General features: G+C 48.6%; 1 protein-coding gene across 5 annotated transcripts in view; it reads left to right on the plus strand.

Annotated features, from left to right (window-relative positions):
- Window positions 1–24273: 24273 nt before the first annotated feature.
- Window positions 24274–26485, plus strand: part of Bcl11b (BCL11 transcription factor B) — a 90748-nt gene continuing 88536 nt past the window's right edge. For 2 of the 5 annotated variants that reach the window (XM_075947389.1, XM_075947390.1), the window contains exon 1: window positions 24276–25294. In XM_075947389.1, coding sequence (XP_075803504.1) covers window positions 25237–25294 — 58 coding nt within the window. In that variant the 5' untranslated portion in view covers window positions 24276–25236. Of the gene's footprint in view, window positions 25295–26485 lie in introns of all 5 variants that reach the window. The other 3 variants (XM_075947386.1, XM_075947383.1, XM_075947388.1) reach the window with 3 other exon arrangements.

Consider the following 26485-nt stretch of genomic DNA (forward strand, 5'->3'; position numbering starts at 1 on the left):
AAACTGTCTTGAATAAACAAAAACAATCAGATACTTCTGTCCCCATTACCAATAGGAATGATAAGTCTTCCACACTGTGAGGTCAAGGAGCAGCTGACATCAGGCCTCCTTCAGTCACTATCCACACTGGGGAAGCCGTGTTTGGGTTTTCAGGTGGTGAAATGGGGTTCGTCAGGACAGTGGCTGGGTGCTCAGAGAATATCATCTCAGGAAGGTCTGAGATAGCCTTAAAAGACAAGAATGAAATCCTGTGGGTGAGGGAGTAGCCAACAGCAACCCAGGGGACTCAGTCACCATGTTGTCTGGATTCCTCAGTTAAAGGGACTTGGACAATAGGCTTCATCCATCCATCTATCTTCTACCCATCCATTAACCCATTTATTTATCTATCCATGCAGCCATGCATTCATCCTCCACCCACCCATCCATCCACCCATCCATCCATCCTTCCATCCTCTACCAATCCACTAACCCATCCATGCATCCATCTATCCATGCATCCATCCATCCATGCATCCATGCATCCATCCATCCATGCATCCGTGCATCCATCCATCCATCCATCCATCCATCCATCCATCCATCCATCCATCTTCTACCAATCCACTAACCCATTTACCCATCCATACATCCATACAACCATCCATCCATCCATCCTCTACCCATCCACTAACTCACCTACCTATTCCTACATCATCTATCTACTCATTTATTCAACTATCCACCCATTAACCCAACTACCCACTCATCCATCATCTGTCCATCCTCCTATTTACCTACCCACCCATCTATCAATCATCTGTCCATCTACCCATCCATTTTCTATTCATCCACTCATCCATCCATCCATCCATCCATCCATCCATCCATCCATCATCTAATGTTTGCCAAGTGTCTGGTAAATATACTAGGAATTGGACCTATGTTGATTAATATAGGTATAGTTAACATAGTCTCTGCCTGTTGCGTCTGGGTTGTGTCACCAATTCCTTAAGAGAATGAAGAGCCTTGCTTAAGGAATTCTAATGAATATATTTCAAGCAGGTGGAAAATAACCCCAGATGCAAGAAGGTTTGAGAAGAACAAGAAAGTGTTCAATGTGCGCTTCTAAGTCATTTTGTGTAGATCATATGAAAGCCGGGGTGAAGGTCCCTGGAGCACGCATGTTCTTCAGGTGCCCACTAGCGATAGTACTGAAGATGATGGCAACATTGACAATAGCGGAGACAGTGACTTGTAGAAAGGAGAAACATAGTATCAGTGCAATTAGGTTTGATTGCAAGACCTCTGGTTATCAGCTAGAGGGTCTGAGGCAACAGGGATGAAGAGAGTGTTTGCAGTGTTTGTGAACTGAATTAGATAATGCATATTAAACACCAGGGGGTGCCGAGCTGGGCACACTCTTGGGACTTTGAATCTCAATTTATCAAATAAAGTCTGTAGCTAGAAGAACAAATGCTGAGGAAGGTGGGTATGGATGCCAGTAGCCAAACTAACCATGCATTGCACACCGGCTGTATACTAGACACTGGGCCCTGGAGTTCATATATGCCTCCTTATTTAATTGGCATAGCAGTTTGTGAATTAGACAGCTGCACATCTCCTGTTTGAGTTTCTTTTTCTGTTGCTGTGATAAATACTCTGACAAAGGGGAGAAATGATTTATTATGATGCAGATTCAAGAGTACAGTCCATCCTGGTGAGGGAGACATGGCAGCAGGAACTTGAAGGAGTTGGTCGTATTGCATCCTTCTCTCAAGAAGTGGAAAGTGACTGATGCCTGCCCCTGCTCAGCTCCTCTTCTCCACTAACACAGTCCAGGATCTCAGCCAGGGAATGATGCCGCCCACTATGGGTGTGTCTGCCTGCTCAATGAACACAACTAAGATACTCTCCCAATGATGCTGAGACTCCTGTCTCCTGGGGGTTTCTGGAGTTTGCCTCGTTGACAGCTAACATTGGCCATCATACCTAACACATTCAACACCCAAAGCGAACCAGCTTAACGGTGTCTCTCGATGCAATCAAGTTATTTCTGTAATAATCAGACAACAGCCATAAAAGGAAAAATTAATACTAAAGCTTTTTACATTCAGTAACATACTTAATAAACTAAAACTTTCACTTTTCCAACAAATATGCTATATAAACCTCTCAAGTTGTCAATCTGAACAATTTCTCAGCTATTCTGAACATACTATTAACCTAATAATCATTTTTTACCTACCCACTATCTACCTGTTTAGCATCTGTCTGTTCATCTTCCATCCATCCATCCATCCATCCATCCATCCATCCATCCATCCATCATCCATCCATCCTATATCCATCAATCATCAATCATGTGGTTTTTATCTAAATATCACCATCATCTAACTACTACCTTTTTATTTACCTATCATCAGTGTAACAACCATCTATCATTTATCTATTTATCTATAATCTATCTGCCTATTATCTATCTCCATACCTGTCTGTCTATCTACCTATCCATCCATTTATCTATCATCTATTATCTATCTGTATATCATTATCAATCATGTGTTGGTTTATCTAGATGTCATTTATTATTTATTATCTTTCCATCTATTTGTATAGCTATTATCTATCAATTTATCAAACATTTATCACTTCTCTGTTTATCTAGCTATCATTTATGTCTATCCATCTATCTTTTTTTTTGATTTGAACAAACACCATGACCATGGCAACTCTTCTAAAGGAAAACATTCAATTGGGGGTAGCTTACAGTTTCAGGGGTTTAGTTCATTATCCTCATCATGAGACACGGCTGCATACACGCAGACATGGTGCTAGAGAAGGAACTTAGAGAGCTACCTCTTGATCTGCAGGCAACAGGAAGTGAATTGTGACCCTGGGTGTAGTTTGAGCATAGGAGACCTCAAAGTCTGCCCCAACAGCAAGGCTACACCTATTCCAACAAAGTCATACCTCCTAATAGTGTCACTCCCTATAGGCAAAGATTTAAACACATGAGTTCATTGGGGGTATACCTTTTCAAACTATTTATTTATCTATCTATCTATCTATCTATCTATCTATCTATCTATCTATCTATCTACCTACCTACCTACCTATCTATCCATCCATCATCTATCAACTATCTATCTATTTATCCATCTATTCACATCTATCTATCTATCTATCTATCTATCTATCTATCTATCTATCTATCATCTATGTATCTATCCATCTATCCATCATCTATCCATCCATCCACCCATCCATCATCCATCCATCCATCCATCAATCTATTATCTATCTATCTATCATCTATCTATCTATCTATCTATCTATCTATCTATCTATCTATCTATCTACCTACCTACCTATCTATCTATCTATCTATCTATCTATCTATCTATCTATCTATCTATCTATCTATCTATCATCTGTTCTTCTTCTAGTGTCTTCTTCCCTTCCTCCTCCCCTCCCGTCCTTCCACCCTCCCTGCCTTCTCCCCTTTCTTTCCTCTGTATTGAAATATGTACTTCACACTGATATCTCCAATCCTCGGAAACACCACACGGACATCTCTCTCCCCTTTTTCACATTTGCACCTTCCTTTTCCCCAGCGACAGCACCGGCTTCTGTTCTCACAGCATGTTCTCATGTTTGTCTGATCTTAGACGCACACAGTAGTTTCAGAATTGCTAATCCCTTTCTCTGCAAAAAGGGAGCCAGCTAGCTAGCGTTTAGTATTTCTCTAGAGCTTTTGGTCCATTTTCTGAGGGTATATAACCCAAATGTTGTGTCAAATGTTACTGGATTTCCCCTTTAGTGTGCTATGCCATTTGTTTGAAATTTGGCTTTGCGCCACAGACAACTTTAGGCCCCGCTCTGCTTATTGTTGACTTTCTTTTCCTTTTCAGGCATGTGGAATGGGAATGTGGTCGGGATCACATGATGTACAACAACTAGTATTGAGTGCACAGCCTTGCCTCCCTCTCTGCCTCCTACAAAGTTGGAGGAACTGTCTGCAGTCTCTTCCAATTCATGTGCTGAAGTGCAGGTCTCTTTACCTCAGATAGTGGCTGCTTTTGGAGACACAGCTTGTGTGTCTCTGTGTGAGTGCACATGTGTGTGGTCCATGCTGTTGTTCCCCAGATACTATGATGCTATGGCTCTCTCTCTCTCTCTCTCTCTCTCTTGAGGTAGGGTCTCTCACTGGCCTGGAGCTCACTAACTAGCCTAGGCTGGTTGATCACTGAGTTCCAGGCATTCACCTGCCTCCACCTGCCTCCACCTCCCCAATGCTGAGATTATAGACACCTATCATTACACTTGGCTATCTTACACTAGATCATAAGGGTGAAGCTTCATGCAAATGATGGGTATCTGAATAAAGGAAGATGCTGTCTAAGTTGAGGGACAAAGCTTCAGAGAAACCAGCCGTGCCGACACCTTGATCTTGGGCTGAAACTGTAGGAAGGAACTGCCTGTGCAGCTGTGGTTCCCTCTTAGGGTAGAGGAAATCAACTTGCCCAGAAACTGACTCACCTCCCGTCCCCACTGTACCTTCCTGCTTCTGTTTGTTCAAGTACACACATGTAAGAGGTGTCTTTGTGTGTTCGCATGTGTGTGCCATAGTGAGCTGTGTCAGAGAATACCCTCAGATGTCAGTTCTTGCCTTCCATCTTGTTTGAGACAGGATGTCTTTGCTGATCACTGCTGTGTATAGCAGAATAGCTGAACCACAAGCTTCTAGACATTCTCCTGCCTCCACTTCCTCATCTCAGCACTGGGGTTACAGATGCCTACTACTTTACTAGGTCTAGGGATTCAAACTCAGGACTTCAAGCTTGCATAGCACGTGCTTTATTTATCGAGCCATGTCTCTAGCCTAATTATTTATTTTTCATTCCTTTCTTTTCCTCTTACCCTAAATGCAGTATTCTATGGACACTCATACCTTTCCCTTAATACTATATTCCAGAAGCTTTTCTACATAAGGACATCATATGTTGAGTGATCAGTCAACACACCCCACTTACTCATGACTGTCCATCTTGGGACTTAAATTTTAATTTTTTGTTTAGACTCTGTCATCTAGGTGCATGAGGGTTAAAGTTCCTCAATTTTCTTTTCTGGTAGCATCCTTGTTAGGTTTTGATCATAGTTAATTCTCACAAAATGAGCGCAGTAGTGTTTCCTTTTTATCCCATTTTCTAGAAATGAGTGTAAAATTGGTACCTCCTCCTTAAGTGCTTAAAGGAATTCACAGGTTAAACATTTGAGAATAGCTTTTTGGGGTAAGGTCAGGCAGGGAAAGAGAGGGAGGGTCATAAATCCTCTCCAGTGCTAAATGACTCTAGTTTTTCTCTGTTTCTTCTTGTGTCCGTTTTGATAAATGCCTTTTCAAGGCATCTCCACACTTAATCTAAGATGTTGGAATTTCAGTGAAAAGTAGTCTGACCAGAAAGATCTTGTTAGAGACCTGTGGAACTGGCTTGCAGAATTCTGAAAGAAAGGAGACCAGGGACAGGATATGGCAGGTACAAAGGCCTTGAGGCACACCTTGAGTGGTGGTGGAAAAGCAGGGAGTGATGGTGAAGCCAGTAGGGTATGATGAGGGCACAATCTCCTACACAGATTGTTGTCTGGCCTTTATTTCATATTCGAAGGTGATGTAGTTTCCACTAGAATAGCATTGTACGTGATCTGTATTTGTACTGGCTGGTTTTATGTGTCAATCTGAAGCAAGGTAGAGTCCTCAAAGAGGGAAGAGCCTCAGTTGAGGAAATGCCTCCATGAGATCCAGTTGTAGGGCATCTTCTCAATTAGTGACTGATGTGTGAGGGCCCAGTCCCTTGTGGGTAGTGCTATCCCCAGGCTGTGTGGTCCTGGGTTCTATAACAAGCCATAGGAAGCAAGCCAGTAGGCAGCATCCCTCCATGGCATCAGCTCCTACCTCTTTGTTCCAGCCCTGTTTGAGTTTGTGTCCTGAATTCCTTTGGTGATGAACAGCATTGCTGAAGTGTAAGCTGAATAAACCCTTTTCTCCCCAACTTGTTTATTGGTCATGGTATTTTATTGCAATAGAAACCCAAACTAAGACAAATTGGTACCAGCATAGAGGAGTATTTCTGTGACAGACCTGACAATGCTTTGGGGAGGATTGTGGAAGGAATTTGGAACTTTGGGCTAGAAGAGTCATTGAGCATTAAGAGCTCTGTGGGACATTTTTTAGGAGCTTGGAAGATAAGAACATTGAGAGCAGAGATGGAGGCCTGGCTTGTGACATAGCAGAGGGAAGTTTAAGGACTCTATCAGGGCCATTTGTTATTTTGGATTAAGATTTTGTGCTTCTGGTTAGCTGGGGCCGAAGAATCAGCTGTGATTAACAAGATAACCAGAATTACCAAAGAGGAACTTTGTTTTGCTGGGATGCTTACTGCTTATCATCTGGAGCTAAGAAATTAGTGGTGATTAAGAAGAAACAAGAATAACTGAGGTTAAATATTCTGGGAAATGTTTCCTGAGAGCACAGAGAAACTGTGTTCCAGAGGCAGCCAGACTTGGTAATGTGTAAGAGTCATCCAGGTGGTACTGGTTTTGAAGCCATAGAGGGTTATGGAGAACAGCTTGGCACCGTGAGAGGCCAGGAGAGGCCATTGGTGAAGGTAGAGCCTTGGTAGTAGTTGAAAGCCCAGGACTGAAGGGGTCATGGTGAGAAGCGAGGCTTAGCACCGTGAGTAGAGCCTAGGAGATGCTACTGGTGAAAGCACAGCCCAGCTGCAGCAGAAGAACCGGCATTTTGGAGATGCCAGCACCATGGTGTGACCACCAAGAACAGTAGCAGCTGTGGGACCAGTCAGAGCCTAGAAGACAAGTCATGTGTGCTGCAGAGGGCAGAGCTGGAGAAGTGACCCAAGCCCCGTGGAGGAGCCCAGGGAATTGTGAGTGAATCCCAGATAACTGGACATTGAGATAACTTTTGAATATGCTTGGTTCAGATTCGGACGGTATCCTGGTTCTTCCCTCCTGAAGAAAGTATTTAACTTAATTTTGATTTTTAAAGGAGCCCACAGATGAGACCTGAACTTTTAAAAGAGATTGGGTATTTTAAAGACTAAAATTTTAATATGTTTGAATTTGTAAAGGCTGTAGGGCTTTTAAAATTATGACTTCAATGTGAGATCCTGGGGATGAATAAGAAAGGAAGGCCGTGGCTTGATATTGATGTGTTTGCAGGTCGAGCAGACAAAGGGAGAGTTGCACGGGCTGGTTTTGTGTGTCAACTTTGACACAAGGTAGAGTCATCAGAGAGGAAGGAGCCTCCATTGAGAAAATGCCTCCATGATGTCCAGCTGTAACACATTTTCTGATTCAATGGGGGAGGGCCTAGTCTATTGTGGTTGGTGCCATCCCTGGACTGGTGGTCCTGGGTTCTATAAGAAAGCAGTCTGAGCAAGCTAGAAAAAGCCAGTTAGTAAGCAGCTCCCCTCCATGGCCTCTGCATCAGCTTCTGCCTCCAGGTTCCTGCCCTGTTTTGAGTTCCTGTCCTGACTTCCTTTGGTGATGAATAACAATAATGAAGTCTAAATTAAATAAACTCTTTGCTCTCCAACTTGCTTTTTGGTCATGGTGTTTCATCGCAGCAATAGAAACCCTAAGACAGTGTTATACATCAAAGGCTTAATTCCTCTTGAGAATAGATACAGGGTCAGAAACAGAAACACCAGGCAGGAAATTTCTTGGTCCAGGAAGGTGGTAAGAATTAGTAGGATAGGACTCAGTGATGGGCTAGATGCTGGCTGAGCAGGTAAGAGAAAGGCTGGGATGATGTTCGGGGTTTGATCTGAACAATAACCACTGAGTTAGGGAATACCAGATTTGGGGGAGTGTCCTAATTTGCTTTCTGTTGCTATGAAAAAGCATCAAAAGTAACTTAGGAGGAAAGAGCTATTAAATTAGCTATTAAGTTAAATCTTACATGTCCTAATTGCAGTTTATCACAAGAAGGCAGGAACTGAAGCAGAGGCCATGGGGGATTTCTGCTTACTGTCCTGCTTCTCACAGCTTGCTCAGCCTGCTTTGTTTTGCACCCAAGACTACCTCCCTAGTGGTAGCATTGCCCACAGTGGTTTGGGCCTTCCCACATCAATCATCATTTTTAAAAATGCCTCTACAGTGTAACGAGTGTCTTTCTGTCCTGGCAGCCAGCTCCTAAATAACAACACGGAGACTTCTTATTAAGCTTAGGCTTGTTTCTAACAAGCTCTTATTACTTAAATCAACCCATTTCTATTTATCTATGTGCTGCCCTGTGGCTCATGGTGTTTAGCTCTCCTCCTACATGCCTTACTTCCTTTGTGTCTGACTGGCAACTCCCCCTTTCTTCTTCCCAGAGTGCTCTCTGTCCAGAAATCTCACCCATACCTCCTGCTTAGCTATTGACAGTTCACCTCTTTATTAAACCCATCAAAAGGCACCTTGTCAAAGACACATCTTCATGTCTTCTGCAACACTGTAGATTTGCCTACAGGCTAATAGTATGGACACAGTTCCTCAACTGAGAGTCCCTCTTCCCAGCTATGTCTAGGTTTGTGTGAAGCTGTCAAAAGCCAAACAGCATAAAAAGGACTTTTAGATCTCAGGCTGAGGCTCAGAGTGAGGAGAAGCAGGAACTTAGTCAGGTGGTGGGGTATGTGGAGGCCAGGCTGGGGGTGGGGTATCGGACACAATTGGAGTCTGATTGAAACTACATGTAGTGTTGCTATGTATGAAGAGGGGGTGTGAACTGAGAGGTCTAACCAATCCTTACTTGTGCTCAGAGCTACACAAGACCTCTCCAAGACCTCCAGGGACCTCCACATGGCTGCCATCAATATGTAGTGTCTAATACTCTAGCCATCAGCCCCTCATAGCCTGGAGCCTGGATGATCATTCTTCCCTGGTCACTGAACTTCAAAGATGTCCCTCCATCCCCTTCACCTCTCAGCCACAGGGGAATATGTAGGGAGTTACAGTTGGTCCCCTCTCCCCGTGGTGTCTGCACCCCCAGTCCTGCTCAACCTCTCCCCATTTCTCTATGCAGAATCTGTGACAAGGCCGGATTCTGGTGGCCTTTATTTCCCCACTGGTGACAGAGGGGAAACTTGGGTTCTCCAGTGGGTTCCTGTCCATCCTGCCAATGACAGTGCACTTCCCTAGGGACAGCTCTTGCCTCCTGGCAGGGGCCCTCTTTTATGGCCGAAGAGTCTCTATAATGGCCCTTCCTATTCCATCACCCAGTGTCATGCAGGGTAGCTGCACCTGCTGTCTCCAGCCTTTCTCAGGCTGACTGGAGACTGATTTCTATGCTTCCCCAAACATGGTTCCCTTTTGTTCCTTGGAAGATTGAGATAGGTAAGGAAAAGTTGCGGTACGTGTGTGTGTGTGTGTGTGTGTGTGTGTGTGTGTGTGTGTGTGTGTGTGGTGGGGGGTAGAGATACTGGCACAGGTCTGGAAATCAGGGCATCAGGCCTGCTTCCAGGCTCACATTGCCCTGGGTGCGTACCATCTCTGCCACTTCTTGGCCTCCAACTCCTCCTTGAGGTAGGTGGACTGCATTATCTCCTGGCTCTTTCTAGCTTAGAATTTCTGTTCCAGATCTGTCCATCAAACACTGTTTGGAGGGCTTTGAAGGGAAGCCTGGATGTCGTTACATTTTCTTTCACACCCACCTGACAAAACTTTCAAGACTCCTGATTGACACGTCTAATGGACAAATTTTGGGATTCAAGGCGCCCTGTCTGTGAGCTACTTTTCATAAGGAGTGAACAGGTCACCTTTAAATCTCTCAGGTGTGTTCGCTCCTGGAGGCAGAAAGCACCAGAAAGGAAGCAGCCTCTAGACCAAGATGTCTCTGCAGCCAGGAAGTCCCCAGCCTTCTCCTGTGGGGAGGGGCCAGCTCAGTGAGTGTGTGGTAAAGAAACCCGCCACACTTGATAGAGGGTGGGAAGAGAAAACCCAAGTGGCCCAGAAAGCAAAAGCTTAGACGTAGTTAGTGATAAAGCCTGGCCCTTCTCTTGTTCCTTCACCCATGGCCTGGTCCCTAGTTGAGCTGTGAAGGCTTATTTCCCTTGCATTTCCCTCTGAGCATCCCAGCATACTCATAGAGCAATATATAGGCACTCCGATATGCACCTGCTTGCATACATTTCCCAGCTTCCTTTGCAGTTACATTGTATCACGTGACTAGCTCTGGCCAATAGACTGTGAGCACGAGAGCAAGGTGCCACTTCTGAGTTTAAGAGCTACTGTGGCTTCCCTGACTCCTTCCTGTGTGGGGGTGGTCCTGGAGTCCATCAGTTGTGGCTAGCAGGGTAGGGAGCCCTAAAAGAAAGGCGTAAGCAAAGATTTGAATGTTCCTAGCATAAGTCCAGCGGATACAGGGGTTGATTGAGCATAGCGCGGCTCATCCTGACCAAGGAGGTAGACAGGCTGAGGACCAGTGTCTGCCTCTGCTGTCTGTGCTTCCTTGGCAAGCTGTCCGACGTGGCTCCCGTACTGTGTAGGGGACTCTGTTGAACCGACAGTGTGGCCTGTTGTCCACACCCTGCACTCCACTCCCTGTGAAGGTCACAGTCTGACCCCTAAGCTATATCAGCCTGCTGTGTTTAATCAAAGCTGCGGCTGGTGGTGGCGAAGTGCGACCCCAGCACTTGTCAGAAGTGTGAATTCTCTATTGGTCTGCTAGGAAGGAGAGTCAAGCAATGGCTCCTGCTTGGGTGGGCACTAGGATCAGGCTGCATAGCACCAGAAGGACCAAGAGATGTCCTTAGTCCTTGTCCCTGCGGGAACTAGGTTGGAGGGCCCTGAGTGCGAATGTTACATTGAAGCAGTTCTCAGGCGAAAGTAGGTCAGGCCTTAACCAAAGGCAGTGTGTGGGACTCCGTGCTGCCGTGAAGAGGCTCTTCCAGCCCTGGAGCCCTTGCCTTTTCAGTCTCTACACCAGTGGTTCCCAACCTATGGGTCGCGACCCCTCCGGGGTTGCGTATCCGATATTTACACTACGATTCATAGCAGTAGCAAAATTACCGTTATGAAGTAGCAATGAAAATAGTTTTATGATTGGGGATCACCACGACCCGAGGAACTGTTTGAAAGGGTCGCAGAGTTAGGAAGGTTAAGAGCCACTGTTCTATACAATGAAAATGAAACCTGACCGCACACCCCAAGCTGACACCTCAGGGGCTGCAAAGGTTCAGGGCTGAGAGTCTTGCTTTAAAATCGGCTTCATGTCGATGCTGGTTATGTGGTCACAGGGAGGGTGTGATTTGAGGACCACAGTGAATGTCCTTCAGCCCCAGTGTTTCCTGTACTGAGTTCTTATTTAAACCGAATCCTGTGGTAGCAACTGAAGCCTGAACTAGGTGCAGGGGCTGTGTGGGGACTCTTGTGGGGTTCTGGATGGGGCTTCAGGGTAAGTCCGAATGGCTTGGGCCAGGATGTCTGCTGTCTAGCTGATGTTGCTCTTGGGCATCTGACAGCTCTTGTTAATGTTCTCTTGCAGGGGCAAGCTTCCTTTCTGTCAGCCTGCTTCAGGCTGCAATCCTGTGTGGATGAATTTCCATGTTGGGACGGCAGTGTGGGGCAGTGAGCGGGTAGATGTCAAATGTCCTCTTAGGTATTCCAGAGAAGATTAACACATGAGGAACTCAGGCCGGAGCCCTGGTGGAATAGAAGAGGAAGCTAAGAGCAAGCACGGGAATCTCTGCTCCCTGCTTCCAGGCTTCTGTGTCGTGAGTGTCTCCGCTCTCTACACGTCCTGTTCCTTTATGACAGACTGATGAAGCTGTGAAGCTGGACCACAGTGAACTCCTTAACTTTAAGGTCAGGTGTCTTGCTACAGCATCACGAGAGTGACAGATATAAAGGCTTTAGGACTCTTGACACATGGTGGGTGGGGGGACAACTGGGTTTGTGATGGAAAATGACACACAGTGAGTGACAAGATGCCTGGGAGCAGAGAGCATAGTGGGAAATGAATGGGAGATGTATAGAAAAGAGGGCTTCATGTTCAAAATGTATTTGCTCCTTCAAAGCTGGTATGCACTGTGCCTTGTGGGAAGGGCGTGGCTTCCCTGTAGCCAAACAATGGCTTTGCTGAGACTAGCTTGTGTGTTCTTCAGTGAGGATCACAGGCACTTTTTGCTGGCCCCTCTTCTTTCCACACTCCTTCCTCCTTACCTCCCTCTATCCCTCTCTCACTCCCTCCCTTTCTCTCCCTTCCTCCATGTCTGCTTGTTCATTGGCTTACTGAGGCCAAGCCAAGCTCTTGTGGGATAGAGAAGACGACGGCATAGATCCTGTCTCCACAGTGCTCTGGGTCCTACAGACATGTCGGTGAACAAGGATGGGCCTTGGGGAGACGGGACAGAGGAAGATCTAGATTCCCTGCTTGCCATTTTGCCTTTTGTTTTATTAAGTTGAGACTCAGGGTCTAAGGGCATCTGGGCTCCTGGCTCTTGGTGGCATTGGGGTGGAGGAGGGCCTCAGGGTCCTCTGAAGAAGGTGAGAATTTGTTCCGCTGTCTTGTGGAAGTTGAGGATGTGAGGGCCTCTGGAGAAAGCTCAGAGATGGAAGCAAAGGCTTCTCAAAGGTTTGGTGCAAAGCTTCCAGGAGATTCAAGGGGACTGTCCTCTGCAGGAAGAACAGGAGCCACCCTGTAGCCGTCCCCATTCCAGAAGGCTCTGTAGAGAATGCATAATTAGGCCCTCTGTAATTACCAGTTTGAATCTGCCTAGGACACTCGGGCTCCCACCCCCTAATTTACCTTATAAATTTATTCTGCTAAAAAAGTTAAAAATGTCAGTCTTCTGTGAGCACTGCATAAATGAATTATCTCCCCGGATGACAGAAGGTGGGAAGGAGGAGGAGGCCCGGGAGGACATTCCTCACTTTGAGTGTCTGCATGTCTGTACCCTGAGCTCGCCGGCAGCGAGCCCAGCCAGGCTGCTTTGTGTGCAGAAAGAGGGCAAGGCCACCAGGCTCTGCCGCTGTCCCCTAGAGGGCATTCAAACCAGCCAACTTGGTGGTAAAGGGCCCTGTGTAGAAGGCAAGGACAGGAAGGGGGCTGTTTCTTATGCGAGGTCCATCCAGCCAAGTCCTGCAGTCTCCTCTGCACCAGGATGGAGCTCAAGGTCACACTCCCTTGTTTCACAGAACAGTCACCGTTGCCTGATTCTGGATGAAGAACTTGCACAAGACTACAGCAATGTATGGTGAAGCCTGGACATGGGGCACATGTCTGTGACTCCAACATTAGGGAGGCTGAGGCAGGAGGATTGAAAACTTGAGGCCAACCCAGGCTATATAGAAAGATCTTGTCTAAGAAAGAAAGAAAGAAAGAAAGAAAGAAAGAAAGAAAGAAAGAAAGAGAAAGAAAGAAAACATACAAGATTTAAGACTTCAGTACCATGGCAGGTGGCTTGGATGATAAAGTTGTTTCAAAAGCCCCTTTAATCCCATAATCCTAACGAAATGGCGGTTGTCATTTCCAAATCTCTGTCTAGTCCCTCCCGATAGTCGTTGTTGTCTCTCTCTCCCCCTTTCTCTCTTTCCTCTCTCTCTCTCTCTCTCTCTCTCTCTCTCTCTCTCTCTCTCTCTCTCTCTCTCTCTCTCTCTGTATGTTCTTCCCTCTCTGGACCAAATGGTTCAGCTGCTGTAAATTTAAATTTTTAATTTTGGGGTTTGGATCATAAAAATCACAAGTGCAGCCCTTTGCAAACTCGGTGACCAAGAGAAAAAGGCACAATGGTGGCCAGCCCTCCGCATGTCCGAGAGGACACCCACTAGCCACAGAGACATTCTTTCTTGCCACTGTCCATGGGTATGGTTTCTCCAGTCTGCAGATGTATTTGGTCTTTTATGTTAAGACTTAGATAGCTGAGACTTTGATACACCAGAATGTGTCAGTCACAGACGGAGGCGAGTGGGCGGAGCCTGAACAGTCTGCTTTAAGAAGCTCAGCCGGGTTAGGCAGCTGGAGGTACTGACTTGAGTCATTTTTCCTCTGCATATCCTTGAACTTCAGCCTGGTCTATAGTACTGAGCAGATGTGGATGGCTTATACATGAACCCTTCAAAATTCATATTGATTCTTCTTCCTTATTACGTGACATTAAGAGGTAGGAGGGGGTTGAACCAAGGGAGCGCCCTCATCATAAATGGTTAGCACCTTACAAAGGGACTGGGGGACCCTTCTCTTTGCCTTCTACCATATGCGATGTAGTATTGGTTTTCTCTGGCAGACACAGCACCATCGTGGGAACCCTCGCTGACCTTTGACCTTCGACTTTTACCCTCCAGAGCCGTGAGAAGTGTATTTCAATTCTGTGTCAATTGCCAGCTCCAGGTATTTTGCTACAGTAACCCAGACGGACCATGGCAAGCCGCTTTATCAACGCTAGCTGAAGGTATTCACAGGATCTGGGAAAATTTCACATTTTGAATGACAATGTTGAGGTGTGTGCCATGGATTGAGCTGAATGTGAGTTCCTGTACAACTGAACATTGGGCATTGACCTCCACTGAATTATCTGTAATTTGCTAAATGCCTGTACTATGCTGTGTCCTGTACTGGGGCTTTCTGCGTGGTTACCTGAGGAACTCCTGACTGAGGCTGGGGCCTGACATGGGAGAACCTGGGGTACTTAGCAGGCCAGCTGTTTGCCCCCAAGGCACCTAGTTTATGGCAGATGCAACATGGACTCGAACTCAGGTCTGTGAGTATGTAGGCACTGTGTTGGTGCCCACCCTGCATGTCATCTTTCCAGGAAGGATAAACCCTAAGGAGCAAAAGGTCGTTGCTTGCTTCCAAACTCTATTCCAGCGGCAGGAGGTTTCCTGACTGAAAGTTCACCATCAGAATCTTCTGCTGGGCCCCATGGACTCCAAGTCCACTTATTTCCTTGGTTTGTTTTGTCTGAGACGATGCCTTAGGTACTTGTATCTTCCATCCCTCACCACTTCCTGTGGTTTGTTCTCCTGGCCATGGCCTTGACTTTAGTACCCGTAAGCCTGCCTGGTCTTTTCCCTCAAGTAGGTATCCTTGCTCAGTTCAGAACTGTTTTTTAAAAAAATTATTTGATTTCATTTTATATTAATTGGTGTTTTGCCTTTGTGTATATCTGTGTGAGGTCGTCAGATCCTCTGGAACTAGAGTTGCAGACCGTTGTGAGCTGCCATGTGGGTGCTGGGAACTGAACCCAGGTCCTCTGGAAGAGCAGTCAGTGCTCTTAACCTCTGAGCCATCTCTCTAGGCCCCAGAACTGGTTTGCCTTCAAACTTTTCCTTTCTCTCCTTCATGTCCTGATCCACTGCAGACTTTTCGGTACCCCTATTCTATAGTCCTAGGTCTGGTGATGTCTCTGGTACCCTCTTCTTGCTTGGAGGATGGTTGGAATTGGCTGGGTGGAGGTCTGGGCTATGATTTTGTGGAGACAGGCCTGGGGGATGGGAGTTTTGTCTTTAGCATCCTCTGTCTAATGGGGATGGTGTCTTTATTTCCAGAATGAGCTAATACAAACCCCTGGCTCACATATTTAGATAGTCTCTCTGTGACTCAGGAGGCCTGGGGAGGATTGCCGTGGTGAACTTGGTAAGAGGGACACACAGGCACACGTACATTTTGGGGGGCTGGAATGTCTCCAATCTAGACAGCTGTCACTGTCTTTTGTTTGATGTCACTGGAGTGATGTATTGAGTTGAGGTTTCTTTGAACTAGAATCGTGGCTATTAGCCAGTAAATAGAATTGCCATCTCCGTCACAGAGGGCTTCTTAAAGTGTGTCTAAGGAGAGGTCGCAGGGCCTAGAGTGGAGCTGCTGTGCGGCGGAGACCGGGACTACCGGTTTGCAGGTGTACTGAGGCTGTGCGTCAAGGAGAACCTAGCTCAGAGACAATCATGTATCCCCTACACTGCTCAGCCTGTGCCTGTCCATCTGCCTCCTGGAAGCCTAGGGGGAGGGCAGGGTTTGCAGGCTAGGAAGTATCTCTCATCCCAGGCAGTAGGGAGCCCTAGGGGCTGGTAGGAGAAGCCTGCCTACAGGTCTGCCCGTCACTTCTGAAGTCCAACTTTAGACCTAGCCTCCATTTTTCACTTAGTAGAAGCTCTTGATGGACGCTACGGTGGTGGCGGAGGCTAATTGCACGGAGCCTGGAGCTAATGCAGATGCTGTAATTCCTGTCACCCTCCAACAGCTCAGTGGGAGCTTCTGATGAATAACGTGTGGCGTTCAGAGGCTGTGCACATCAGTCGCATGTGTCACTGGCAGAGGTCTGGCAGGGCACCAGAGCGGTGGGGGAACACAACGCCACCTTGCCAAGTCTTTAATTAAAAGAGGAAATATGTCAGAACCTACTAGGCCACTGTCCAACCTAACAGGTCCTTCCTAGTGTCAGGGAACATTGCTGTTAGAGACTTGGCGCAGGCTAAAGAGATGGCTCGGTGTTTAAGGCTTTTTGCTTCTCTTTAAGAGGACTCAGATTCCATTCCCAGCACCCAGACAGGGCTCACAACCACCCATAACTCCAGTTCTAGGGGATCTGATGCCATTTTCTGACCTCTGTAGGCGCCAGCTACGTACATGCTATACAAACACGCATGCAGGCAGAACAGCCGTATGCACAAATAAAGAATAAGTAAATTAACTTTTTTTTTTTTTAAAAAAAAGACTGTGGTGGGAGTCAGTCATTCCTCCGAGCCTGCTCCCCAAGGCAGGAGAGAGACTATCGGAACATTCTTGGGCTGAGAAGTGGTCACCTGGGAGAGGTCTTTCAGTCTTGGGGAGGGTCTCCCCGCAGGTTCCCCATGACAGCAGAGGGGTCTTGCCTCTCTGTATCTCTTGCTTGGGAACAGTAACCTTCAGAGATCAGGAAGAGCCTGAGATGCAGACAACTCAATAAAGTCACAATAAAACATCCAAAGCCTACCATTCTCTCTCACTTCTTTAACTCAATTTATTTTTCATTTTGTGGACAGAGATTTAGTCTGGGTATTCGTTTATGATTTTTACTGAAGGAATTACTCAACACACACACATATAAAGAGGAAATATTATTTTTATCATTTATTTTGTGCCATGTATACCATAGGAGGAGAAAACAGAGCGAAATCACTTCAGTACTGCTGTTTTTCATTACAAAGTTATTACATATAGAAATTACTCCAAATTATCTGAAATGAATGGAAATTATGAGGTTTAAATTCCCCAGGTTACTGCAGGCACAGCTCTGGAAATTTATTTTGTCATCTTGCTGAACATAATTGCTACAACAAAATTTCTTCCATTTTACAACTGCGGTATAACTTATTTATACCGCTGTAGCAGTAATTTTACATCAATAAGTTGCATGGGAAGGAATACACAGGTGGTAATTGAAAACAATAATTTGTGCCGAGGTCCAGGTGGGATGGTTGGCTCAGGAAAAAAAAAAAGGCTCCAGTTACTGTCAGCGACAGCTTTGTGTCACCACGGCCTCTTCTCATCTCTTTAGTCAGCGAGGGTCGAGCCAGCCAAACGCCTTCCATCAGCGTCCTTTCTCTGTGTTCTCTGGGGCTGGGGTGGTGAGTCACGTTTGTCCCCTTAGCCTCGTGGCTGGTGCGCACTCCATTCTGAACCCGGGGGGCCCTAAACCCCGAGAGGCAGGTTCCGCATTGCCTCTTTGCCAGCTCCTGCCCTCTTCCTCTGCTTTCCAACTTGCCTCTGGGTTGGGTGCATTTAGGTACCCGGAGCTAATTAAGGTGTGTGATAGATTTCAATTGGAGTGTGAGTTCTTGCCAGAAACATTGACAATTCGATCCCCCAAGCACGGCGCACAGTGTTAAATCCACTAATGCTTTATCCATTACTGTCTTCCTTCCCAGCCGGAATGTGTGGTCTGGGTACAATACCGAACCAGTCCCTAAACAGGCGTCCCCACTCTTCTGTTCTCTAATTGTCCCTGTTAAGCAGAAAGAAATAACGAAGCTGCAGAAGCCTGTGCTGAATCCCAGCAGCTGACGAAGCCACCGTCTGCATCTGGGGTCTGAATGCAGATTTTAACAGTGGACCATAAATCTGCCCTGTTTAGACTCTAGATCCTCAGGGTGAGCTGGACACAGGCCGGAAATGGGCTCCTCTGTTCCTGGTAGTGCTCCCTGAGAGACTCGTGGGAGAAAGCAAGCACAAGGCAGGGGGGTTTGTTGCAAGTTTAGATGGGGAATATTATTACCACATCTATATTTTAGAAGCCATTGTTGTTTCAAAGATCCCGAAGGCTTAAGATCACAGTGAAATCATTTTTTTTAAAGACCCAGATTAAACTAATATCAGAATGTACGGCAACTCAGCATCTTAGTTCTCCCTTGGGTGGAATTCATCGTCTTTTGTTGTGGTAAATTGTCTGCCTTGTAAATGGTACCCAAAATGCATCTTCAAACCAATGTACATTTTGCTTTATTTTGTATTATATTTACTTTCTTTTTTCTTCTTCCTTCCTTTTTTCTCTTTTTTCTTTTCCTCTTTCCTTCCTTCCTCCCTCCCTCCCTCTCTTTCTTTTCTTTTTTTTTCTTTTTGATACAGTTTCAGGCAGTCCAGGCTGGTCTTGAATTTGCTATGTGCCTGAGGATGACCTTGAACACCTGATCCTCCTGCCTCCACCGCTTGAATATGGAACATCTGAAAACTTCTACACACCATAGAGATGCTGCCTCCCCCGCCCCTGCCCCCAAGACCCGTGCTGTCCAGCATGGCTTGTGAGCGGGTCTGCAGTGCCAACCTTTCCCTCCTCAACAGCGGGAAAACCGACGACGTATTTCTAGGATGCAAGCTATCCTTGTTGGATTCACTTGAAAGCATGCATGTGGCTGCTTCTGAAACGATGGAACGACAGATGAGCTCTCCTTTTGCTTTCCCAGCTCTGGAAGGCGTCGCTGAAGCAAGGTGTTGGCTGGCTTTTCTTTTTCTTTTCTTTTCTTTTTTTTTTTTTGATAAGCGCCCCCTTGCAGAGTTCTCATTAGCTGCGCCTTGCGTCTTTTGGGAGGGATGCTAGCCTGACTCATGTTTCTCCTTTCTTCTCAAAGCCCTCCTTCCCCCTCACTTCCTTTGTAGTGCATTACAGAACAGATAGGAGTTTTCACATCCTGGGCCTTGGGGGTGGGGGCAGCTCTCAATTGAATCAAACTTGTCTACAACTCAAGCTTAACATTTCCAGAAACTTCCTCCTTTTCATACTGCTTAAGGATACAAACTAATTAATCCTCACAGCCTCATCAAACCCTTGTTGGGAAGGTGATCCTTACACTGCCTCCATCTCCCCCCTCCCCATCACCAGGCACCTCCTTGTCACCCCAGTTCACAGCTACAGCCTGACAGCCAGAGTCGGAACTGAAAATTCCCTTCTGCATCCTGGTGTTTCCCCCAAAGGAACCATTTTCACTCTTCTGAACCTCCTCACACCCTTGCCTCTGCCCTAAATAGGGTAGGTTGCTTGGTCACCAGACCACTGAACTCAGGCTCTGGGGTGGGCGCCATATGTGTGTCTGAAACGGAAATCTTCAGGGCAGCGGCCTCCCTTCTGCATGCTAAGTCACACCAGACACACTGAGACAGACCGAGGAACTCGGCAGAGAGATCCTTTGCGTGCTACACACATGGAGATGTAAGTACCCAGCCCTCTGACCTCGGTCTGCCAGAGAGGTGAGGGTACAGGCTTCTGGGTTGCTCCCAACAGGGAGGCTTCCCTACCCAAATTGAATTGATGACTCAACTAAAGAATTAAAATTAGCAAGGCAAGAAAATTCCAAACGAGGTGAGAAAGCTGTAGAAATAGTTCCAGATCCCCTCGTACTGAGCCATTCAATATCACTTCTGATGACAGGGGCAGAGTCAGAAACGTTCAGTGTGGGTGTGAGGCTTTTTCTCCTACAGGGAGTTTGGAGCTGGGCAAGGTTTTTTTGTCTTGTTTTTTTATTTTTATTAAAATGTTTTTAAATGAAAATAAATCATGAATCAGGAGCAGTGAAACTGACTTAAGACTTCTGGGCTGCAGACTTAAGGAAAGCAGTCAGGCATGCCTCTGTTGTATAGTTTTCCCCCACCCCTGTGCCTATTAAAGCCTATTTCAAGCAGTTGAATGATTGTTGAAAATCTCCTGTGTATCAAGTCCGAGTCTTAGTTGAAAGAAATAGAAAAGAAAAGAAGATGTGGTGACTTCTATCTTAACCAAAGCCTGGATCTTAAACTAGACACATTGAAAAAACAGAAGAAGGCTCAGAGGCAAATTTTAGGGTCCTGTTTAGCCTTTAGGTGCTGAGGCCTAAATTCACTGTGGTCCTGCAAAGTCTTCCCTGCACGCAGGAAGAACATGCGTGTGGAGGAAGGCTAACACGGCCTCTCTTGCCACCCATGAGTCTGGGTTTGATCTCTGAACGGTCTAGACCTGCACTGGAGAGATGGTTTAGCCTGCACAGGTGTTTGCAGAGAAGCCTGAGGACCTGACTTGGATCCCTGAGGACCCTACATAAAGGAAGGAGGGGAGAACCAGTTCTACAAACCACACACACATCTTGGACCTGATAAATTAATTTAAAAAGATTCTAAATCACGAGGAAAGACATCAAGACCATCTTGGGAGCCTTCCTAATATGTATCGGGCTTGCTTAGGGTTTCCGCTGCCGGTTCTTCTCAAGAAGAAGGCGTGGGTGCTCTCATCCGAGCGTTTATTGAATTTTCTGAGTCTTCACAGTCGCTAAGGTTTAGAGCCTGGGAGAACAGAAAGCAGCAGCAGGCATAGCTTACTTCGGAGTTTGCCCCACACTTGTGAAAAATGAGAAGATTCGCCTTCTCTTTGCATGGATTTTTTTTTAAGCACCAGAAATGAAACCCAAAGTAATTTGGTAAGCTGTGTTGTTGGGTCCTCAGACAGCTCCAAAGTTATCTGTCTACATTTCAGAGGGAGGATCCCTGGGAAGGAGAAAATAGCAAAAACAAATGAAATGTCAGTTTCTTCCTGCAAGGACTCCAGGACTTCCCGTTTCCACTGACACTTCTAGGTCTTTCCAAATTCTCGTAAAGACATAAGATGAAATGTAACAGCTCAGAAGGCAAAGACAACATTGCAGACTCTTCCACAGGCCCCAGTCTGTGCCTAAGGATTGAGAATCCTTCAAGGAATTTTAAGCAAAAAGTCTTTTTTTGGGGGCGGGGTTGTAATGGGGGCTGGTCCAATCAGCTGGCCCCCACTGTGTGGCACAGTTCACAAAGCACACACAGGGAGTTAGAACCCTACACAAGTTAATAAAAATGCACTTTGATTAGGCGAAATGAATTTTAATTTCTGAAGATTCCTCTGTTAAGAATGAATCCCCTATCCTTAAAGGGATGGAGGCTGTTGGGGAGTCGCTTTGGGAATGGGGTGTGAAGCCGAGGAAGAAACAGCAGGGAAATATTTGGGACTTTAAAAAGCGTTGTGACATTTCTATGTATATTCTTTTTCACTCATTTGTTTCTAACTGATTGAGTTCTGTCTCAAGGGCAGAGCACACAGTAAGCCTAAGGTTATAGTCAAGGGGTTCAGGCCCACGTTTGTACCTTCCCTCTTTTGGTTAGTCTGTCGCACTCTGTGTGAGTGCTTGTGCGTGTTTTGGGGAGTCGGAGCAGTGGCCTTTATAATAAACAAGGCTTCGTAGATGGGTAGATCGGTCTGAGGGAGTTTTGGATAACCTGCCTGACCCCGGGTCCTGAGTAAAGGCCGGGTCCGATCCTCTGATCTTGCAAGCACAAGGAGAGCCAGAGTCGGTACCCTGGAGCCAGTAGCCTAAGCAGGGTGGGGTCGAGCGAGAGGTCAAGGTCGGCAGAGAGGCAGCTATTGATCTGGCTGGGAACGCGAGACACGGAGCGCAGCAAGACTAAAGGGGGAGCTGTGAGACCAGACATTAACAGCTTTCAGCGCAAATGATGCCGTGCCAGACGGGCAGAGGGAAAAGGAGGAGACTGGAGTGGCAGCTGGGATCGCTCGCTGCCTGCGCCTGGCCGCCTCCAGGGAGAGGAGGAGGCACAGGCCCGGGCAGGGAGGCCTCTTGTCGGCGGCCGCGAGGTGGAGCGCGCGGCCGCGGCGACAGCTCGGGTCCTGCACCCGGCCACTAGTGCGCGCGCCTTCCCGCCGTCGGGGTAGCGCGCAGTCCGGGGGGACGTGCTCAGGGTCAGTCCCGGCTGCGCAGCCGCTTCCCGCAGCCCCTTTCCAGGTCCCTATCCGTGCTCGAGTAGGCAGCTGACTCCGGGACCCCTAAGCTCCCTATTTCCTAAGCGAGCTCCTCCTCCTTCCTCGCCCTGGGCCTCTGGCCCGGTCCTGCTTCCTTGTAGCCATCTCCTCCTCCAGAAGGTGAGGGCCACGTGTTTGAATTTCGCGCCCAAGGTGGCAGGCTGCAGCTGGCCTGCCGCAGTTTTCAAGTCCAGACCTGCCTCTGATGTGCTGTGTGTCTTTGGGCAAAATCCTAACCCTCTCTGGCCTGCCTTCCCATCTGCGGGCCCATGAAACAGAAGGCTAATTGATCTTTCCAATTGAAGCGGGGGTGTGCGAGTAAGGCCAGTTTATTAATTTCTTGGGAGGTTTATTAAAAGGTGGGTGTGGGCTACTTTTTTTTCCTACTCTGGCCACTTTCCTGGAAATATTTTTTTTTCCGGTGGGGCGGGATGGGTTGAGAGGAGACGCTTCCAGACTTTTGACCACGTGGAGGGGTGCATGTGTGTGTGGTGGGCAGCTGCACGCGGCCTGCGGAAGGAGGTGCAAACCCGCCCCCATCCAGCATCTCCTTGGCTCATCCTCGCGTCCGTCCGTGGACCCTGCAGCCCACAGAGCTGGAAGCTGCAAGCTAGGGCACATTGTACAGTGCTTATTTTGGGTGAAGTGGGAAGGGAAGAGAGATCCTTCTGTCCTTGCTCCTAGCACAGCTTCGTTGGTGTCATGGCCCCACCCATGGCTTTCAGGATGAACAAAAGCCCAGGTGCCCCCTGAGGAACAGGCCCCGGGAGAGGTGGCTCGCCTGGAGGCCTTCAGCCTCGCGGATCCCTGGGCTGAAGCTGGGGCGCCGGGCCTGGGGCGGGGTGAGGCCGGTGCAGCCAGGCTCACTGCAAAGCCCAGCCCCAACCAGGCCCCGACCCGCCCTGGCCGCCGGGGAAGAGAGAGGGGTCCAGCCGCCTGGCGCGCCGACCGCGGGAGGCCAGGTTATCCAGTAGACCTAGCTGGTCTCCTGGAGGAGAGCGCCGGGAGGGGGCGGTGCATTCGGGGACTGCAGCCTGGCCTTGTCCCCGGGCCACGGGCAGGCCCCCACAACTCCCCTTGTCCTCGCCGGCTGGAGATCAAACGGCTGACAAGGCGGCTCTGTCCTTCCTGGTCGGACAAGCAATTTCAAGTCCGATCCTGGGCGGTGGAGGAGGGGGGGGCGACTTCCAGGTTGCAGAGATTTCACGGAGGGAATTGGGGGGCGCCTCGCCGAGTCACCCTCCTGCAGAGAGCTGGCCACGCCCACTTCTGGATCTCTGTGTCGGAGTCTTGTCCCACGTGGAGTGCCCCTGCCCCTCTAGCGCGTGCTTCCCTAGGGTGTGGGGGCGGGGCATTGCTTGACCCCTAGAAGTTAATGGGGCCCGGAAAGGCGAAGATCCCTTCTGGAAAGAGAGCCAAACAAAATGGGCCCCCCACTGTGCCCTCTTAGTATCTTTTATTTAGTTCTCTAAGATCAAATCCCCACGGTTTATATGGAGACACTTTTTGGGAAGTTTCTACAAAATGTGCCCCCTCCCCCAAGTAAAGCCTACTGTAACTACTTTTCCACGGAAGTGAAGCAACGGTATATATTTCCCCAGTACATTCACACCCCCCTTCATTTCCATCCCCTCTTCCTGAGTGGGTGGATTTGGACTCGCTTGGACTCAGTGTACCTCAGTCATTCACGCAGCACCCCGCCCCCTTTCTCAGGGGGTCCTGCTCCTGAAGGAGGAAGAGTGGTGGTGGGGCTAAGGTTTTATTTTATTTGCTTCCCCTCCCCCCGCTTTCGCGCAGGCGGTGCTGGGGGGGGGATAAGACCAGCTCACAAAAACAGCAGTTTGCACGTGTGGCCGGCCTGGCTTGCGGGTGTGCGCACTGGCGAGTGTGTGTGAGTGCGCGCTCGCGTGTCTCGGTGTGTGCTTTCTTGTTCTCTTACAGGGTACAATGTTAAAAAGCCACCGCTAGTCGCCCCCAGTGCTCCGACTCTCTGGGTCTTTTTGTCTCTAGAGCAGATTAAACGTCACGTCCGCACTTGAACTTGAATTTTATCCCATTGTACAGAGGCAGCCCCAGCCACAGAGAGACCGAGAGCTCCCGGAGAACCCGGACTCCGCCATCTTCACGTTGCAATCTATAGCTCCCGTCCACGCCCGCACCGACCCGGGCGCACTGGGCGAGCCGCCCCGCAGCCCCGCTCCCCCTGGGCCCGCGGAGCCGGGCAGTGCTGGGGAGCGCGCGCGGGGACTGCAGCCCCTCCGGCCGGCGCCAGCCTGCCAGGTGACCGGGGAAGGAGCCGCTCCCGGAGTCCCCCAGAGCTTCGGAGGGGTCAGCCTCCGAGAAAGAAAAAAGCAGGCAGCGCGCAGAAAACCCAGAAAGAGCCGAACCAAGGCAGTTTTTCATTGCTTTTGGGCTTTTGAGGGGGCGGGGTAAGGGGGTACGAGACAAGTCCCCAAGTTTTCTTTGCTTGTTTTTTTTCTTTTTTTGAAATTTGTTTGCATTTTTTCTCCCCCCTCCCCTTGGGTGGAAGTGCGCGTTCCACCTACCAGACCCCGAAAGAAAAGTGTCAGAGGCCGGTGCAAAACCCGGCGTAACTTCAAGAAGACATTTACAAGTCTAAGAGGCCAAGCACTTTGAAGAAGTGTGAGAGATATTTTTCCTCCAAAAGAATATATTTTTAAAGAAACCAGCCAGTCCGCGGCGAGCAACAGCAGTTTTATCATTTATTTTTGCCTTTTCTATTTTAGACCAAACCATCTTCCTGGCTTTTTCTTTTTTTCAAAAACAAAAACAAAAACACAGCCCAGAAGAAAGAGCAAAATAAAGACGAAGAAGAAGAGGAGGAGGAGGAGGAAGCGAGGAAGGGCAGAGGCACCAACCCGGGCAGAGGAGGAGGCGCGGCGGCGGCGGCGGCGGCTCGGACCCCCTCCCCGACCCGCATCTGTGCAGCTCTCCGGGCGATGCCAGAATAGATGCCGGGGCAATGTCCCGCCGCAAACAGGGCAACCCGCAGCACTTGTCCCAGAGGGAACTCATCACGCGTAAGTGTTTGCGGCGCGCGTGAGGGGCCGGCGGCCGGGACTTCGGGCGCCCGGGGCTGGGGACACCAAACCGGACGCAGCGGCTGGGCGCGGGGCCCTGGGAAAGTTTCTCTGCAGCCTGGGGTAGCCGCTGCGGGCTCCGGGTCGAGGAGGGGACGCGCGGGATTGCAGGCGGCTATGCGCGCCGAGCCCGGCTGGACGCTCGGCCCTCCAAACGGCGTGTGTGGCGGCGGCGGCGCTGGTGGCAGGGTTTGGAGAGGAGGGGGAGGGAGCAGAGGAGCGGAGGGGGAGGGGGAGCCGAGAAAAGTTGGCGAGCGCGTGGGTCTGCGCTCGGAGGAGCCGGTTGACCAAGCCCCAAGTGCGCCCGGGACCCGGGGACCCGCAGGGCAAGGGGGTGGCCGCGGGCTCCCGCTGCCGGGTTTCTGCGCCCCGCCAGGCCGGGCGCCGGCCGCGCTGGTGCTAGGATTCCGAAGCCGCCGTCCCCTCCCCTCCTCTCGCTATTTGCAAAAGAATCCAGCTGCGCAGCTGTTTGCTGGGCTGGAGCACCCCCTCCCCATTTCCCCACCTCCGTCTCCTGGGACGGTCTTGTCTGCCCCCCCAACTCTAAAAGGAAAAAAAAAAGGTGTGGGGGGAGGATTTGGGTTGGTGAAAAAAAATCCCTGCCACGAATTAAAAAAAAAAAAGATTGTCAGGAGTGGGAAAAGAGGGATGCACTTATAACAGTAAAATGAAGAGGAAAAAAAAGGAAGGGGAGAAAAATACCTATCGACCTCTTATCCATCTCTCTATCTCAATATCTTTCATCTTCCCCATCTAAATAAACAAGGCAGGTCGCGGTGCAAATCCGCCGGATTTCAAGCAAGTGGCGGGGCTCGCGAAGTCAGGCAGCAGGGCAGACACGCAGCAGCTTCCAACGCCCCAGCTGGGTTCATTTAGAAAAGAAAACGCCGGCGCGAGCCGCGCAGGTACGCAGTTCTCCCGGAGCCCGCCGGGTCCCCGCGCTGGTACCAGCGAGGTCGGCTTGGAGAGCTCCGGGCCGGCCCCAGCCGCCACAGTCTGCTCGAGCCTCTCCCCGCGTTCTTTTGGTCGCGGTTGCTTTTTATTTATTATTATTTTTTATTGCAATAGAAATAAAATTTCCTCTGGGTGCCATCGAGACCTCAGGCAGGTTGTAATCTTGCAATCCTTCGC

Source organism: Microtus pennsylvanicus, chromosome 14 (genome assembly GCF_037038515.1).
Source record: "Microtus pennsylvanicus isolate mMicPen1 chromosome 14, mMicPen1.hap1, whole genome shotgun sequence".
NCBI classification, from domain to species: domain Eukaryota; kingdom Metazoa; phylum Chordata; class Mammalia; order Rodentia; family Cricetidae; genus Microtus; species Microtus pennsylvanicus.